The sequence below is a fragment of the Emydura macquarii genome, unplaced genomic scaffold (assembly GCF_026122565.2).
Source record: "Emydura macquarii macquarii isolate MOO-44397 ecotype Brisbane River unplaced genomic scaffold, CSIRO-AGI_Emac_v2 contig_1386, whole genome shotgun sequence".
NCBI classification, from domain to species: domain Eukaryota; kingdom Metazoa; phylum Chordata; order Testudines; family Chelidae; genus Emydura; species Emydura macquarii.
Window position 1 is genome coordinate 643,537 of NW_027131523.1, and position 16,133 is coordinate 659,669.

At 65.7% G+C, this 16,133-nt stretch overlaps 2 protein-coding genes across 4 annotated transcripts; both read left to right on the top strand.

The window, feature by feature from the left end:
* Positions 1 to 2,017: 2,017 nt before the first annotated feature.
* SLC6A16 (solute carrier family 6 member 16) lies at positions 2,018 to 9,208 on the top strand. The gene is made up of 11 exons (XM_067552153.1): positions 2,018 to 2,757; positions 2,981 to 3,138; positions 3,441 to 3,567; positions 3,943 to 4,118; positions 4,419 to 4,529; positions 4,772 to 5,013; positions 5,418 to 5,595; positions 5,705 to 5,906; positions 6,005 to 6,164; positions 6,592 to 6,754; positions 7,135 to 9,208. The coding sequence occupies exons 1-11, from the start codon at positions 2,568 to 2,570 to the stop codon at positions 7,423 to 7,425; spliced, it is 1,998 nt and encodes a 665-aa protein (XP_067408254.1). The 5' UTR covers positions 2,018 to 2,567; the 3' UTR covers positions 7,426 to 9,208.
* A 1,620-nt stretch (positions 9,209 to 10,828) lies between these two features.
* Positions 10,829 to 16,120, top strand: LOC137155827 (apoptosis regulator BAX-like). 3 transcript variants are annotated; one of them, XM_067552267.1, is made up of 6 exons: positions 10,829 to 10,939; positions 11,089 to 11,137; positions 11,404 to 11,571; positions 11,956 to 12,091; positions 12,894 to 12,998; positions 13,649 to 14,036. In XM_067552267.1, the coding sequence occupies exons 1-6, from the start codon at positions 10,876 to 10,878 to the stop codon at positions 13,904 to 13,906; spliced, it is 780 nt and encodes a 259-aa protein (XP_067408368.1). In that variant the 5' UTR covers positions 10,829 to 10,875; the 3' UTR covers positions 13,907 to 14,036. The 3 variants fall into 3 exon arrangements, with proteins under 3 accessions (XP_067408368.1, XP_067408367.1, XP_067408369.1); XM_067552266.1 differs by lacking the exon at positions 13,649 to 14,036 and adding an exon at positions 14,485 to 16,120 and having other exon boundaries at positions 10,853 to 10,939; XM_067552268.1 differs by lacking the exon at positions 13,649 to 14,036 and adding an exon at positions 14,480 to 14,778 and having other exon boundaries at positions 10,855 to 10,939.
* The last annotated feature ends 13 nt before the right edge of the window (positions 16,121 to 16,133 follow it).

The following is a 16,133-nucleotide window of genomic DNA, read 5'->3' on the forward strand; positions in this document are numbered from 1 at the left end:
AGAATTAGCAAAACTATTTAATGTCCCCTGGGATCTTGTATGTGGGACCCTAGTTATCCTTCCCCCGGGCAGAGAAGGGGGCCCCTTTGGGGTGGGGCGCGGGGGCTGTTTGGGGCTGGCGCTGACGGCCGAGGATGGAGGGCGCCTGCTGCACCCCCTGGAGTGGGGAGGGGGCAGCTCAGATCCTGCAGGGCAGGTTGGGCCAGGCTGGGGGTGTGACTCAACCAAGAGGTGGAACTTGGCAAGGGATCCCGGGAGGGGGCGGCATCTCCTTGGGGCTAAATGCGGGGGGGGGGGGGGCCTCACTGTGCCAGGGAGTTCGGGGGGGGGGGAGAGGCCTGCAGGATCCGGGTCTCCCCAGGCTGGGGCACTGCTGCGGGGAAGCTCACAGCGCCAGGTTCCCTGCCCCCCATCCAGTCCCAAAGCAATTAGACTGCCTTGGCCCTGTGCCCTGTGCATGTAAAGAGCCCCCCCCCCTCCGCTCCCTGCCTGCGCGGGGGGGGTGTCCCAATTGTTCGCTGCCCCCTGTCTCACCTTGCAGGCTGGAGCGCACCCAGGCCCTTCCGGCCCCAGCACTGAGGGTCCTTTGTGCCCGGCTGGTGTGGCTGGGGCATGGGAGCCGGGCACCAGGCGTCTCTGCCTGGCATCCCACGAGGGACCCCCCCGCTGGGGCTGGCATTGCCCCCCTGATGCCCTCCTGGAGCTGTGGCAGAGACGGGCACAGGCAGCCACGGACAGCACTGAGCCAGGGCGTGTAGTGGGATGTGGGGGGACCCTATAGATTGTCTGAAGAGTGTGTGGGGGGGAGTATATGGTCCCTGTAGCTTTCCAGAGTCAGGGGGTTGGGCGTGGGGCCCTATAGCAGAGTGGGCTATCTGGGCCCTATAGATTTCTAGTCCCACAGGACCATTTGCAGGGGCCATATCTACACTGGGACAGGTGGGCCAACGGACCCTATAGATTTCCAGAGTCGGGGGGTGGTTTGTGGGGACCCTGTAGAGCCTGGTGACCGAGGGGTACGGACCATATGGATTTCTGGGGCTGTGGGTTTTGGGAAGGGGAAGGGCTCGGTTAGGGCCTCGATAGCACAGTTTCTGAACCTGCGGGATGCGAGACACAGGCAGGGGGCACCTGGGGAAAAACTGAGTGAAGGGGAGGCGGGCGGCAGCTGCCGACTTATGGGGACGCTGGGTGGCAGCAGCCCGCTTCCCACCCGGTCCCAGCTCCCAGCTGGGAGGCAGGCGGAGCCGCCACAGTCCCAGGAAGCCAGGCTGCAGCCACCCGCTTCCTGCCAGGTCCCAGCTCCCAGCTGGGAGGCAGGCGGAGCCGCCACAGTCCCAGGAAGCCAGGCTGCAGCCCCCCGCTACCCGCCGGGTCCCAGCTCCCGGGTGGGAGCCCAGTGGCAGCCTCCTGAGTCTCGCCAGCTGGGTGGCAGCCACCCGTGCCCTGGCTCCCAGCCGAGGGACAGCCTCCAGTGGCCTGGCTTGAAGACAGGCAGCAGCCACATGCCCATATCCCTGGGTCGCAGCCGGAACAGAAGCCTCCTCTGCCCCAGCTCGGATTGGGTGGCAGTCACCCACCCCCTGGGCTGGCAGCCAGGCGGCAGCGCCCCCTCCCCGGCTCAAAGCCCAGTGCCCAGAAAACTTGTCACTTTCACCACTCTAGCTGAGCAGTGACATTGACAACTAGGACAGCCCCAGCTTTCCCCAGTCGCCCTCTTTCCCTGTCTCTCTCTCACCCCTTCCTCCTCTCAAAGCTATGGCAAAATATTTGGCACAGCGCTTTATATTCCCAGCATTGGCAGGCCGCTCAAAGCCTCCTAGCTTTGGCCAATATCCCCTCCAGCCCAGGTACATACTGGAGCTGTGCACCCCGGTGTAAAGGTGGTAACGCCACCCACACCAGATCTGACATCTCTCCTATCACGGCCTGACACACTCAGCCCTTCTTCCACTGTATGGCTCACGTTAGTCTGTACATACAAAATCCCGTGGAATATTGAGTGTTGGGTACTTATTAAAATCTTCAGAAGGTAGGGGTACTTGAGAAACACTGATCACTGACCGCGTAGTCGGGGCGGAGCTGGGGCGGGAACCGTGTCTCAAAGGCACTTTGGGCCAGGATCTTATCAGTTGAGGACTGGCGCGTTAACCGAGGGCCAGGGGCTGTATCAGGCCGCACTGGCCCCGCGTACCCAGCCCCTGCGCCCCACCCCAGCAGGGCCCTGTGTGCAAAAAGCCCTGGAGGGTCTGAGCGTCCATCTGTCCTGATCACTCTCTTGTGTTTTTTTGTTTGTTTTTATTTATTTCCAGGGTTTTGTTTGGGCCCTCGGGGCTGGTGAGTGTGTGGGGTGGGGGAAGGTCATGTGGGCAGCTCACGTGTGTGTGTGTGTGTGTGTGTGTGTGTATGACCGGTGCTCACTCAAGGGGCTGTGTTTGGAAGCGTGTATGAGTGGGCGGTTCCCAGGGGGAGCTGGTGTGAACCAGAGTGCGAGTGAGTGTTCAGGTGTGGGCTGTTCCCGCCTCTAAGTGTGTGTTTGTGAGTGTGTGGTCCCAGCCCCTCCTGCTATGGAGAAGATGAAGCTGGAGTCGGAGGTGGGGGGTGACACAGAGCCCAGCCTAGGGGGGCTGCTGGAAGAACCCCACACCCGCCCAGCCTGGAGCAACAAAGCCCAGTACATCCTGGCCCAGGTCGGCTTCTCCGTGGGGCTGGGCAACGTGTGGCGCTTCCCGTACCTGTGCCACCAGAATGGGGGAGGTGAGTGGGGGCAGGAAGGGGGCCGGGGGCTCTAGGGCACATTGGGGGGGTGTGTGTCAAAGGATTGGGGGCAGGAGGAGAGGGTCTATGGGGTTGTGGGAGGCTGGAAAGTTGGGGGGCAGGATTCTCAGGGGGATGGGTGGTTGGGGGCAGAGGTCTCGGGGGGGTGGGGTCTTTGTGGGCTGCTCCAGACCTGTAACCCTTAATCCCCCCCTCCCCACAGGAGCCTTCCTTCTCCTCTACTTCCTGCTTCTCCTGGTCATCGGGATCCCGCTCTTCTTCCTGGAGCTGGCGGCTGGGCAGAGCATCCGCCAGGGCAGCATCGGGGTGTGGCAGCACCTCAGCCCCCGCCTGGCCGGCATCGGCTTTGCCAGCTGCGTGGTGAGCCGGGGGGAGGGAGCCGGGGGGGGGAGGAGGGTGCTGCTGCTGCAGGGAAGCTCCCAGCGTGCCGACGGGATTGTTCCAGCTGGTTCCTATCATTCCCCTTCGCCCCTCGCCCCTGTGCCCACCCCAGAGCGGGTCGCATCTCAGCACCAGGCGAGGGGGCCCTGTACACCCAGCCCCTGTGCCCACCCCAGAGGGGGTCGCATCTCACCACCGGGGGAGGGGGCCCTGGATACCCAGCCCCCCCACCCCAGAGGGGCCCGTCCTGGCGCCCGGCTCACCCCCTGTTTCCGTGCCAGGTCTGCGGGTTCGTTTCTCTCTATTACAACGTGATCATCGCCTGGAGCCTCTTCTACCTCGTTAACTCCTTCTACTCCCCCCTGCCCTGGGAGAGCTGCCCCCCGGGCGCCAACCACAGCCGGCCAGGTCAGTGCTAGGGGACGCCCCCGGCCCACAGCCCAGCCCCCCCACCTGGCACTAGGGGGCGTCACCCTCCCTCCATCCCTGTCCCCCCCCCCCGTCCTAATCAGGGAGGGGCACTGCGCTTTGCCCCCCACCCCTCATAGCTGGCCCATCCCTCAGGCCCAGTTTTGACCTGGCTGGGGCTGTGGGGGGAAGGGTGGCTGTGCCCGGTTCTGACCCGACTGGGACTGGCGGGGGGCGAGGCGGCACTGCCTGGTTCTGACCCGGCTGGGGGGGGGGGTAGAGATGGCGCTGCCCAGTTCTAACCCGGCTGGGGGGGGGGGGGAGGGAGAGATGGCGTTGCCCGGTTCTGACCCGGCTGGGGCTGTGTGTTGGCAGAACCTGAATGTGCCAAGAGCTCCCCCACCACCTACTTCTGGTACCGGGAGGCGCTGGACGTGACCGGGTCGATCGGCGCCAGTGGGGGGCTGAACCCGATGCTGGTGGCCTGCCTGCTGGTCGCCTGGGCCCTGGTCTGTGGTGCCATGATCCGGGGGATCAAGTCCTCGGGCAAGGTGAACCCCCCATTCCCTGCCACCCCCTCCCCCACTACCCCCTCCCCCACCCCCTGCCACCCTCCTCTTTGCCTCCTCCCCTCCTGTCTGACTGTGGGGTGGGGGGTCAGGTCCAGATCCTAGGGGGGCTTTGGAGGGGACTGGCCCATAACCCTCCCCGGGTATGGGAGCAGGGGGCTGTGGGGATGCCGGGTAACAGCCCCCCCACTGCCCCCTCCAGCCCCACGGTGTGAGCTGTGGGGGGAGGGGGCCATGGGGGGTGCAGGGCAAGAGCCCCCCTCACGTCCCTCTGCCCCCCAGGTGCTGTACTTCAGCTCTCTCTTCCCCTACGTGGTGCTGCTCTGCTTCCTGGGCCGGGGGCTGCTGCTGGAGGGGGCGGCCGACGGCATCCGCATCATGTTCACCCCCCAGGTGAGAACAAGTCCCAGGACCCCCCCCCACCCCCGGGGACTGGAGCACCCGGGACCCCTCCCCGGCGCTGGAGCACCCAGGACCACCCCCCTCCGGCGGCCCCCGGGGCTGGAGTGCATGGATCCCCCCCCCTCACCTCCACCGCCAGCCCCCAGGGATGGGGCACTGGGACCCCTCCCCAGGGTGGGAGCGCTGGCCGTGCCCTGGCACAGGCTGGGGGACTGACTCCCTGCTGTCCGCAGCTGGCGGTCTGGGGCGACGTGCAGGTCTGGCGCCAGGCGGCCACCCAGGTCTTCTTCGCGCTGGGGCTGGGCTTCGGCAGCGTCATCGCCTACTCCAGCTACAACCCGCGGGGCAACGACTGCCACGCCGACGCCCTGCTGGTGGCCGCCATCAACTTCCTCACCTCGCTGCTGGCCACGCTGGTCGTCTTCGCCGTGCTGGGCTTCCGGGCCACCGCCGTCGTCAGGGCCTGCGTGGCACGGTGAGCCCCTGGGGGAGACCCCCCGACACTGCCTGGGGGAGACCCCCCTGGGGAGACCACCCTGTCCCGCCTGGGGAGACCCCCTGACACCTCCCGGGGGAGACCCCCCTGGGGAGACCTCCTCTGTCCAGCCCAGGGAGACCCCCCCTCAACATCCTGCTGGGGAGACTTCTCTGGGGAGACCCCCCCCCGATGCCCTTGGGAAGCCTGGCCTAGTGAGCATGCCCTGGGGAGACCCCCCCCAGAGCACCTGGTACGGGGCGACCCCCGGATCTCCCCACTGGAGAACCCCTTGGCCCAGGGAGGCGGCCCCCCCCCTCCATCCCTGGGCAATGGTGGTCCCGGGGCAGGCCCCCTTTCCTGTGCCACGCCTGGCACTGACACCCCCCCTTTTCTTCCCCCAGGAACGTGGAGAGACTCCTCCAGCTGCGGGGGGCCGGGGCCCTGCCTGCCCTGGCGCTGCCCCCGGGGAACCTGTCAGCGCTGTCCCCGCCTGAGTACAGCGCCTGGTATCAGGGGCTGGGCACCGAGCTGCAGGGACACGGGCTCACCGACTGCCGGCTGGAGGACGAGATGAACAAGGTGCCCGGGACCGGGGGGGGTGTCCCTATGTACCCAGCCCCCACACCCCAGAGCGACGGGGCCCCGGAGCCCCGGCCTGGCCCGTGACCCGCTCTCTGTCTCCCCACAGGGCGTGGAGGGCACCGGCCTGGCTTTCATCACCTTCACCGAGGCCATGAGCCTGTTCCCGGCCTCCCCCTTCTGGTCCGTCCTCTTCTTCCTCATGCTGCTGAATCTGGGGCTCAGCACGATGCTGGGCAACATGCAGGGCATCCTGACCCCCCTGCTGGACCACTTCCCCCGCCTGCAGCGCCGGCGCACCCTCTTCACCGGTACGGGGCGGGGCGGGGGAGGGATGGCGGGGGGAAGGGGCGGGGGGGGGGCCGGATGTTGGGGTCCCAGCCTCTCTCTCTCTCTGCCCCCCCCCCAGTGCTGTGCTGCGCCGGGGGCTTTCTGCTGGGGCTGCTCTTCGTCCAGCGCTCGGGCAGCTACTTCGTGTCCATGTTCGATGACTACTCGGCCACCCTGCCCCTGGTGGCCGTCGTGGCCTGTGAGGCCGTGGCCGTGGCCTGGATCTATGGGGCAGACAGGTACCAGCCCCCCACCTGCCCCCTGCCCTGGGCCCCCCTGCCCGCCCGCCCTCTGGGCCCTTTGCCCCCCGTGGCCTGCATCAACGTGGCCTGGCTCCATGGGGCGGGCAGCTACCCCCACCTGCCTTGGCTTCTCTCCGTCCCTGAACTCCCTTCCCCACCCCCGTAGCCGTGGTCTATGGGGCTGACAGGCACCGACCCTCCCCCCAGGCCTTCTGCTTCCACTAACCCCCGTCTGCTGGCCCCCACTTGCCCTGCCCCCTCCATCCCTGCAAACGGACTTTTAATTAACGATGCCATGGGCACGTGTGTGCTGGGGAGGGAGCTGGGTGGAGGGCCCGGGAGGGGGCTGGGTGAGGGCAGGGGCGGGTGGAGCCCCAGGCTGATCCCCCTGCCCCCCGGCTGACCCCCTCCCCTGCCCCCGCAGGTTCCTGGCAGACGTGGAGGCCATGCTGGGCTGGCGGCCGTGGCGGCTCTACAAGTACATGTGGCGTTACGGCAGCCTGCTGGCCATGCTGGGCCTGCTCCTGGCCAGCCTGGGGCAGATCTTCAGCCACCCCCCCACCTACCAGGCCTGGGACCGGGCACAGGTGAGACCACCTGGTCTGGGGGTGGGGGGAGAGCTGGGAAGCGCGGCCAGACGGGCCATGGGGCTGGTCTGGGGGAGGGCAGACGGGCCATGGGGGCTGGTCTGGGGGAGGAGGGGCTGGGATGCCGGGGCAGACGGGCCATGGGGCTGGTCTGGGGGAGGGGGCTGGGATGTTGGGGCAGACGGGCCGTGGGGGCTGGTCTGGGGGGGGGGGGGCAGACGGGCCGTGGGGGCTGGTCTGGGGGAGGAGGGGCTGGGATGCCGGGGCAGAAGGGCCGTGGGGGCTGGTCTGGGGGGGGGGGCAGACGGGCCGTGGGGGCTGGTCTCGGGGAGGAGGGGCTGGGATGCCGGGGCAGGTCTGACCCTCGGCCTCCCTCGCAGGCGGAGGAGACGCGGCTGCGGTACCCGCCCTGGGCGCTGGCCATGCTGATCTCGCTCATCGTCCTGGCCGTCCTGCCCATCCCCCTGCTCTGCCTCCGGCAGCTGGTGCGGGAGCGGCTGGCCCGGCGCGGCCAGCTGGGGGCGCCCCCCGGCGCGGGGCAGGAGGAGGAGGAGGAAGAGAGCCCGGCCGACCCCGAGTGCCTGGCCGATGGGTACCTGCCCGTCCGGACCGAGGAGCCCCCCGGGGGGGGTGAAGAGGCCAGCGCCACCCTCCTGGGGGCCCCGAACTAATGGGGGGGCCCATGAGGGGGCGGAGGGCGAAGATCACAGGTCCTGGGAGGAGAGCGTCTGTGATCCCGCCCCCAGGAGGTGGGTGGGGCTGGCCCCACATGGCAGGTGGCCCTGCCCAGGAAGGGGGCGAGGCCTGATTGGTGCAGCTGGGAGGGACGGACTCCCACCTCCCCAGGAAGACGGCGCCTTCTCTGATTGGTGGAGAGGGAAGCGCGGCTCACGGGCGAGCCTGGAGCGAAAGGACCAATAAGGGGGAAGGAAGGACGACGCAATCCCGCCCCCCGGTGGGCGGACCCAGACAGCGCGCCGGCCTCTGATTGGTGGAGCAAAACACTCCGGGTTCTTCTTGGGGGGCTGAGGATTTCTCTCCCCTCCCACGCCAAAGAAGCAGGCTCTGGGGGTGGGACCAGCCTGCAGTGCAGGGTCCCCTCACCCCCACCTCTCCTCCTTATGCGTGGGGCGCCCACATGGCCCCCATGCCCGGGGGTGGCCGTTTTATCTTTTCCCCACGGCCACCCGTTCTCCATCCCGGAGGCCCCAGCACTGGGCCAGTCTTAGAAACGTGCTGCTAACGGAGCCCTCTCCCGTCGGGTCTGGAACCGCCAGCCCCCCATCTCCTGCCAAGCCTGGCCTCGCCTCTGGGGCAGACGGTGGCGTCAGCCTGCAGGATATGGGGCCAGATTTCAGTGTGGGGGTCACGCCGTGGACATCTACAGCCCAAGACCGCCCCGGCGCCACCGCCATGTCTCACCGCCCCTGCGATGGAGGGGCTGGAGAACTGAGCAGCAGGCCCTAGGGCGGGGGCAGCAGCACCCAGGCCAGTGGAAGAGGGGGCGACCCTAGAGAAGATATAGGGCAGCCACGTGTGCCTTGGGTCAATTCTCTGGCATGGGAGACTAATTGAAACCCCAGACGGGGGTGCACATGGCATCCTCTTTGCGGGGATGGGGGAGTCTGCTCCTAAAAAACCTTCTGCCTGGTTCATATAAAGGAGAATAACCTACTACTGCTACCAGCTGGGGCATCCATCTCCCCCCACAAGGCCGGGGTGGCCATTTTGGTTTCCTGCCACTGTGACCCATCCTTGGTGCAGCAACGGTTCCAATCCATGGGATCTAGGGGGAGAGGCCTAGATCTATGCCAGCCTAGGTCCCAGGTTCGAATCCTCCTTTTGAGCTGCTCTCGCAGCACTCCCCCTTAGCAAAGGGGTGTCTACCTCCATGGTGTGTGGGTGGAAACTGAGTACACTAGGAGTTGCAACAATGGGGTAAGTCTAGTGTAGACTCAATGTGTTTGGGGCCCGAGGAGGCCAGCTGCTATCTACACCAGTTGTTGCAACAACATAAGGGAAAGCCCAGTGTGGATCTGGCCACTGGGTTGTGCTGAGGGCAGCTGCTGTCTACACTGCTGGAAGCAACTGTGGCGGGGGTTGTGGGGCTGGCAGGCCCTACTGGATCTGTCTCCTGCATTTGACTAGTTTGAGCTTTGAAGAGGTGGCAGTGGGACACTGGGAACCTGTTTTTAAAGGGAAAGTTGCCACAATGCTGCCGGTCCTGCCGTGCTTTGGGGAGCAGGTCCTATTCCCCCCCTCCTGCTAACGGGGGGGGGGGGGTTACCCCATAGAATCCTGGACTGCAAACGAAGAGGGGCTGAGAGCTACAGAATTAATGTATTGTCATCGAGCCATTCCTGCCAGGATCACCCGGATACCTGAGAGCCCCAAGGGTGGCATGTGGGGAGGGGGCCAGGCCTCCACACTCCTGGGTTCAATTCCTGGCTCTGTTACCGGCTCCGTGGCTTCACTGGGGCTCAGTTTCCCCATCTGTAAAATGGGGATGGTGCTTCCTGGGTTTATGTAGATCAGTGTTTCTCAACCTTTTAAGTAGCAAGTACCCCCTACCTTCTGAAGATTTTAATAAGTACCCAACCCTCAATTTTCCATGGGATGTTGTATGTACAGACTAACGTGAGCCATACAGTGGAAGAAGGGCTGAGTGTGTCAGGCCGTGATATGACAGATGTCAGGTGTGGTGTGGGTGGCGTTACCACCTTTACACCGGGGTGCACAGCTCCAGTATGTACCTGGGCTGGAGGGGATGTTGGCCAAAGCCAGGAGGCTTTGAGGGGCGAGCCAATGCTGGGAATATAAAGCGCTGTGCCAAATATTCTGCCATAGATTTGAGAGGAGGAAGGGGTGAGAGAGAGACAGGGAAAGAGGGCGACTGGGGAAAGCTGGGGCTGTCCTGGTTGTCAACTTGAAATTGACAAGTGTTCTGGGCACTGGGCTTTGAGCCGGGGACGGGGGGTGGGCTGCCGCCTGGCTGCCAGCCCGGGGGGTGGGCGACTGCCACCCAATCCGAGTGGGGACAGAGGGGGCCTCTGCGCTGGCTGGGACCCAGGGATGTGGGCAGGCGGTTGCTGCCCGTCTTCAAGCCGGGGCGCTGGAGGCTGTCCCTCAGCTCGGCGCTGGGGTGCGGGTGGCTGCCCCCCAGCTGGGAGCCCAGCTCCCAAGATGCAGGAGGCTGCCACCCGGCTCCCACCTGGGAGCTGGGACCCGGCAGGAAGCTGCCCGCCTCCCCCAGAAGCCAGCAGCTGGCGCCTGCCTCCCAGCTGGGAGCTGGGACCCGGCGGGAAGCGGGCAACGGGGCCGGGTGTGGGGCTGGGCTGCTCCGCAGGGAGCCGGGGGGCGGGCGGGGGGAGTGTCCTGCCGTGTGTTTGCTGTGCTGCTCTTGCCTGAACAATAAAGGTGCTTTGCTCAGGTCGAGCGGGGTCGGGCTGGTGACTGCGAGGCGCCGGTGCAGAGCGCGGGTGCTGGGCCGGTGTGGGACGCCCCAGGCAGGGAGCCGGGCGGGGGGGGGGGGGGCCCGATTCGAGCGTGGGGGGAGAGGTGGGTGCAGCTGCCCCGGCCAGCGCCCGGGGCTTAAATGGAGCCGGTGCAACGTCCGTGTCCACACGGGCTGGGAAGCGGCGCGGGGCCGGCGCTAGTGCCCCAGGGAGGGCGGCCCCGGGTGTCCCCAGCTGCAGGGGCGGGGGTGGTCCTCGTGGCCAAGGTGCAAACCCAGGGGTTACCTGTGGGTCAGGGCCGGAGTGGGAGGGATGGGGTATGGGGGAGGGGCAAGTTATGGGGGGTGGGGGCGGAGGAGGGGCAGAAGCTGGAGGGGACAGAAGAGGCACAAGAGGGGGCGGGGTCAGGGGGTCACCCGGGGTTAGGGCCTCACGTCACGTGTCTCTCTGGCCCTAACCACCCCTCCCGCGTGTGACGTCATTTTATGGCTCGCCTCGTCACGTGGCCGCGCCGGCTCCCGCCCGCCTGACGCGTAGGCTACGTCACTGCCCCCGCCCGTCGCCTCCGGCGCGTCTCCGCCGGCTCCTCCTCCCCCCGTCCGCGCGCGCGCGCGCGCGGCAGCGGGTCACGTGAGCCCGGCGGGCCGCGGTCACGTGGGGGCGGAGATGGCGGCGGCGGCGGCGGCTCCGGGCGGGGAGAGCGAGAGCGAGAGCGGGCGGGGGGGCGGCGGTGAGTGCCGGGGGGGCCGAGCGGGGGCGGGGGAGCCCGGACGCCTGGGTTCTCTGCCCGGCAGGGGGGCGGGGGCGGGGTCTGGCGGGGGGAGGGGCCGGGAGCTCCCCTGTGACGGGGGCTCCGGGCCCGGGTCTGTCTCCGCGCAGGGCCCACGGCGGATCAGATCCTGCGCACCGGAGCCGTCCTGCTGCAGGGGTGAGCGGGCCGGGGCGGGGCGGGGCCGTGTCCCGGGGGTGGGGGGTGTGAAGGGGGAGGGGCCGTATCCCGGTGGTGGGGGCTCGGGGAGGGGCCCTGTCCCGGTTGGGGGGGGTGTGAAGGGGGAGGGGCCGTGTCCGGGGTGGGAGGGGCTGTGTCCCGAGGGTGGGGGCTCCGGGTGGAGCCGTGTCCCGGTTGGGGGGTGAAGGGGGGGGCTGCGTCTCGACGCCGGGCGTCCCCATCACTCCCCCCCTCCCCTGCGGCAGGTTCATCCGGGACCGGGTGGAGCGCTGCGGGGACTCCCAGGCGGTGGAGCTGAGCCGGGCCGAGCTGGGGGGGCCGGAGCCCCCCCTCTGCGACAACAACACCAAGCGGCTCAGCGAGTGTCTGCGGCGCATCGGGGACGAGCTGGACAGCAACGCTGAGCTGCAGAGGTGGGGGCGCCCCCCCCCCCCCGTCTCAGCCCCTGCCCCCTCAGACTGGCCCCATCTGGTTCCAGGGGGCTCTAGGGTCTCTGGCAGCACCCCCTGCCTTGTGCCAGGCACCAGCACCCCCCAGACAAGTCTGGATCCTCCCTGGTTCCAGTTTTCCCCTCTTCCATCATTTACCTCTTCCCCCCCAGTGGTTGGCAGTACAGCCCAAGTGGGGAAACTGAGGCAGACATTCTCACCTTGTCTGTGTGTCTGATCCCCTCACCCCCTTCCTCTGGGGTGGCAGGATTGTCCTATCCCTGAATTGTTATGGTCCATTCCTTCCATCCCTGGGAGGGGTAATGTCCATCCCCCCCCAGTGTGGCTCTAACCATCCGTTCTCCACAGTATGATCGACGGGGTGGGGGTGCACGCCCCCAAGGAAGTTTTCTTCCGCGTGGCAGCTGAGATGTTCTCCGACGGGACCTTCAACTGGGGCCGCGTGGTGGCGCTCTTCTACTTTGCCTGCAAACTCGTGCTCAAGGTGGGGTGGCCCTGAGACCCTTCTGCTACCCCCTCCCCTGGCCATGAGATCCCTCCCTTGCCCCCACCTACGGCCCCACTGCTGCCCCCCCCCCCCCCCAACTATGAGGATCCCTCCTTTCCCCTGGCTGTGAGGGCCTGTCACGGGGTCACAGTCCCGGTGCTCTGGACCCGCTCTGAACGAAGTTAGGGAGCTGCGGATTTGCCCTTGAAGCATTCAGTCCCCCCCCGCCCCCCGTTCACACCATGAGCTCCCCACAGTGCATCGCCCTGAAAGTGACACCTGGGGAAGCGTCACCTCCCCCCCCAAAGGGGCCGTGCACCCCACCTCGCAGTCAGCTGTGACTCTCAGCCAGCTGGGGACCTGCAGGGTTCGGGTAGCTCCCTCTTCAGCCCCCACCCAACCACCGACTGCCCAGCCTCAGACACGCCCAGTGCTCTCTTCCCTCCATTTCCCCTTTCCTGGGCAAACCGCTCACCTGGGCTCCGCCTCTCTGACTCCAGCTTGCCGCAGCCGGCTGCCTCTTGAAGAGGATGGGCCCCAGCCGTCAGTTGCCCGGTTACAGTATGTTGGGTGATTATCTGTGCAGAGGCAGCCACGCCGCGTGCCCTTGTCCTGCCACCTGCCACTTGTGTCGTACACCGGGGAAACTGAGGCGCACACAGGCTTCATGCAAAACGGAAAAACGTCCCACTTTGTCACAGGCCCCTGCTGCTGCCTCTCCCCTGCCCCCCCGTACAGTCCCCTGCGGACCTCTCCTGCTGGTTCACCAGCCACCTTGACCCCCGCTCTCTTCCCCCAGGCTCTCTGCACCAAGGTGCCGGAGCTGGTGCGTACCATTGTGAGCTGGACGTTGGAGTACCTCCGGGAGCACGTGCTGGCCTGGATCCAGGCCCAGGGAGGATGGGTGAGTCTGGCTAGCCACTGCCCCCTCAGGCTGCATGCAAATGAGGCACTGTCCTAATTTACATAGCTAACAAATGGGTATGGGTCATTTGTATGACCGGGAACCTAGGATGGACCCACACGCAGGGCAGACACTCCCCACAGCTGCTGGCTTATTCTGTAATTAGATTCACCAAACCAGGAGCAGAAGAGCCTCTGTAGCACGCCCCGGTTAGCAAGAAACCAGACATCATCCCCGTGAGAGGTTACTGAAAACCCACCTCACCATGTCTGAGGTTCTGCGAAGCCCAAGACATCAGCCACTTACCCCCAGATCAGTACGGATCTCAGATCTTCCCCAAATCTCACAGTCAGCCAGTCCTCCATAAACTAATACACCTGCCCTCCGGGTGCAGTGATCTCACCCTCGTATCCCAACACCTAGATACTTGAGTAACACATAGGGGAAACTGAGGCACAAGCCCAGTGTTCAGAGAAAGCATTCAGAACATTCCCGCTTGGTCACACGCGCTGTCGGCCCGTCTTCAGCAACCGTACTGTGAATGTATTAAGAAAGGAAAAGAGGCGAGTTGTGGAGCGGTTGGGGAATCCTAGACACACACGGGATGTTCAGGGCGCGTGGCAATGACCTGACAGGCTGCTGGCTTGCAGAGTCTCGCTGGTGATGTCCCACAGAGCGGCCGGGCCTCGGTCTGTTGTTCAAAACACGCCTTCGAGTTGGAAAGCCACAGTCCGGAGAACTGGAGCAGGGACCAGGCGACAGGGAGATGTCTCGGGGTCTTTGATCTCCTCTGCCACGTGCCTGGGGAAAGTTCTTGTCCCAGACAAAGCCCACGGGTGGCCCCTCTGTATGGAAAGTTACTGACCAAGTGGATGCCCAAGGTCTCATGTCCATTTCACCTGCCCTGAATCCGGGGGGGAGAGGGCATTGGCCCCTCGCTGTCTGAGGCGTCCTCAGGTACAGCTACTGGAGAATTGACTCAATTGGCCCATCAAGCCACCCTGGGCGGGGGAGACTGGATGTAACCGGCCGCGTGGGTGTCACACCAGGAGCAAACATGTGAGGTACAGCCAATAATCCGTCAGGAGGAGACAGGGCTTGCCCCAGGCTCATCACACCCGGCAGCTTGTGACTGAGCCGTTGACAGCTGACAGGACACAGGCGTTGCCGGAGGTTTGCTGCGATTGTAGAAGGGGGGTAGCAACAGCCGTACAAATGGTCATCTTCAATCAGGCAGCATCACAATTTGCATAAATACCCTCGTCCCAGCTTTGGCTCCGCCCTGCTCCTCCCCTCCCAGAGCCAGGGAGAGAACCCAGGCGTCCTGGCTCCCAGCCCAGTTCTAAATGCCCTAGGCTAACCTGCCTCCAAGAAATCCCCAAGCCTGTTGTGTGGCCCGGCCCCCACCCCAGAGCCAGCCGCAGGTCAGCCTCCTTCCGGTGTTGGTTCAGCGGTGCCCTTTGCTCTCCCTCTTCCCCCAGGACAGCCTCCTCTCTTACTTCGGCACTCCCACCTGGCAGACCATCACCATCTTCGCCGCCGGGGTGCTCACCGCCTCCCTCACCATCTGGAAGATGTCTTAGGGCGGGGCGGGGTGCGCTCCACGGCACCCCACGTCCGCTTGGACTGCGCTGGGCTCCCCGGGGGCTGGCCTCCCTCCTCACACGCTATGAATCCTCCAGCTTCTCCCCTTTTTCACACCGCTTTTGGTGTCATTTCCTGGTGCCTTGGGGTTAATTCAAACCAAACCTTGGGAACCTCTCAGGACCACGCACTTTGATTCGCCGAACGCACCAGCCTGGCCTGCGCCCTCCCGGAGCGGGACCCAGTTGTCGGGGGACTCGGCGGCTCCGTAGGGCGGGACGTCCTCCTGCATCTGGGGCAGAGACTTGAGGAGAGGACTCGAGCTCCCCGGGGCATGTTGGCGTTGAACTTCCTGTGAGGCCGGCTGCCAGCGCGTGAATCCTGAGCCGAGATCTCGGGGGGGTGGAGCCGATTCCCGCCGCGGGGAGGTGAATTTGGGCCGAGGTTTCGAACTGGTTCGCCAGGGAGATCCGTTCTGTGCAGAGCTGAACCGGGAGGGCTCAGGGGTTGCCACCTGCAACCTGGCCTGGCAGACGCCACTTCCTTCCTTGAAACCCCCGGCTGGGTGCCCCTGAGCTGCCAGGGGCCAGGGTGGGTGCAGCCCCCTGCCAGTTTCCTCAGGATAGCTTCCCCCTCTGCCTCCCAGCACCTCCCAGGGGCTTTCCTGTGACACCCCCAGCCTGGCAGGTGCCCCCCCTCCCCGGCATGCCGCCCAGCGTTCTCCGCTTCCCCCATCACTATTGTCAGGCGCCCTCTCCTGCACCCTCGGGCATCTCCAGAGCCCCCTGCATCCAGACCGGCCTTAGGCCCCCCTCAAAACCCTGCTGGGGGGCTGGGTTTTTGGGGGGTGCCCCCCTGCCTCACTTGAACCTGCGGTGCCAGGGGAGTCCTTTATAGAGGGTTCAAGCCAGTACTGTAGTTGGGGGTGGGACTGGCCCCATCTTCCCACCCCCTCCCCCACCGCTCCCCCTGGGGGGTGCCATATCCCCCCTCCTGGCTTCTAGGGGGAGATGGGTGGGGCAGGCTCCCCCCTCTCCCCCAGCGCCTTCATCCTGTAGCTAAATACTGTTTGTAAAGCAATATGTGTTCTCAGGTATGGGGGGCAGTGGGGGGGAGGGCTTATATGGGGCCCAACCCCCTTCACTATCAGCAAAGCCCCCCTTCACCCTACTGGTAAACTGGGGGGCTGGACTTGAAATAATTGGGGGGGGTAGGAGCAGGTGATGTCATGGGGGGTGGCTAATAGGGGAGGAATGAATTTGGGGTGAACTACGTGGTGTCGACCTTTTCTCCTTCCCGATCCCTGTCCTGTCCCCCCCCCCCAGCGTACCTCGCCCCCCGGCTGGGGGGCCCCCCTGCCCCCCACGCACTGACTTTCTGCCCAGAGGTATCCTGTATCCACGTACTGTTTCTGGGGTGTTGTCCCCCCACACCGGCTGGTGGCTGCACCCTCTGGATCGGAAGGGGGGGTCCGTAGTGGGCCGAGATCCCCCCTCCCCCGGGGCCTCGGCCGCTCCTGCCTCTGGACTCTGGTTTTTTTATATCTCTTTT

What these genes read in the sequence shown, in the direction of transcription:
- LOC137155827 (XM_067552266.1), top strand. Translation starts at nt 10,876, where the DNA reads ATGGCGGCGGCGGCGGCGGCTCCGGGCGGGGAGAGCGAGAGCGAGAGC. An exon ending in GAGCGGGCGGGGGGGCGGCG is followed by an intron (nt 10,940 to 11,088) that starts GTGAGTGCCGGG and finishes GTCTCCGCGCAG; the next exon opens with GGCCCACGGCGGATCAGATC. An exon ending in AGCAACGCTGAGCTGCAGAG is followed by an intron (nt 11,572 to 11,955) that starts GTGGGGGCGCCC and finishes CGTTCTCCACAG; the next exon opens with TATGATCGACGGGGTGGGGG.
- SLC6A16 (XM_067552153.1), top strand. Translation starts at nt 2,568, where the DNA reads ATGGAGAAGATGAAGCTGGAGTCGGAGGTGGGGGGTGACACAGAGCCC. An exon ending in TCGGCTTTGCCAGCTGCGTG is followed by an intron (nt 3,139 to 3,440) that starts GTGAGCCGGGGG and finishes TTTCCGTGCCAG; the next exon opens with GTCTGCGGGTTCGTTTCTCT. An exon ending in TGGAGGACGAGATGAACAAG is followed by an intron (nt 5,596 to 5,704) that starts GTGCCCGGGACC and finishes GTCTCCCCACAG; the next exon opens with GGCGTGGAGGGCACCGGCCT.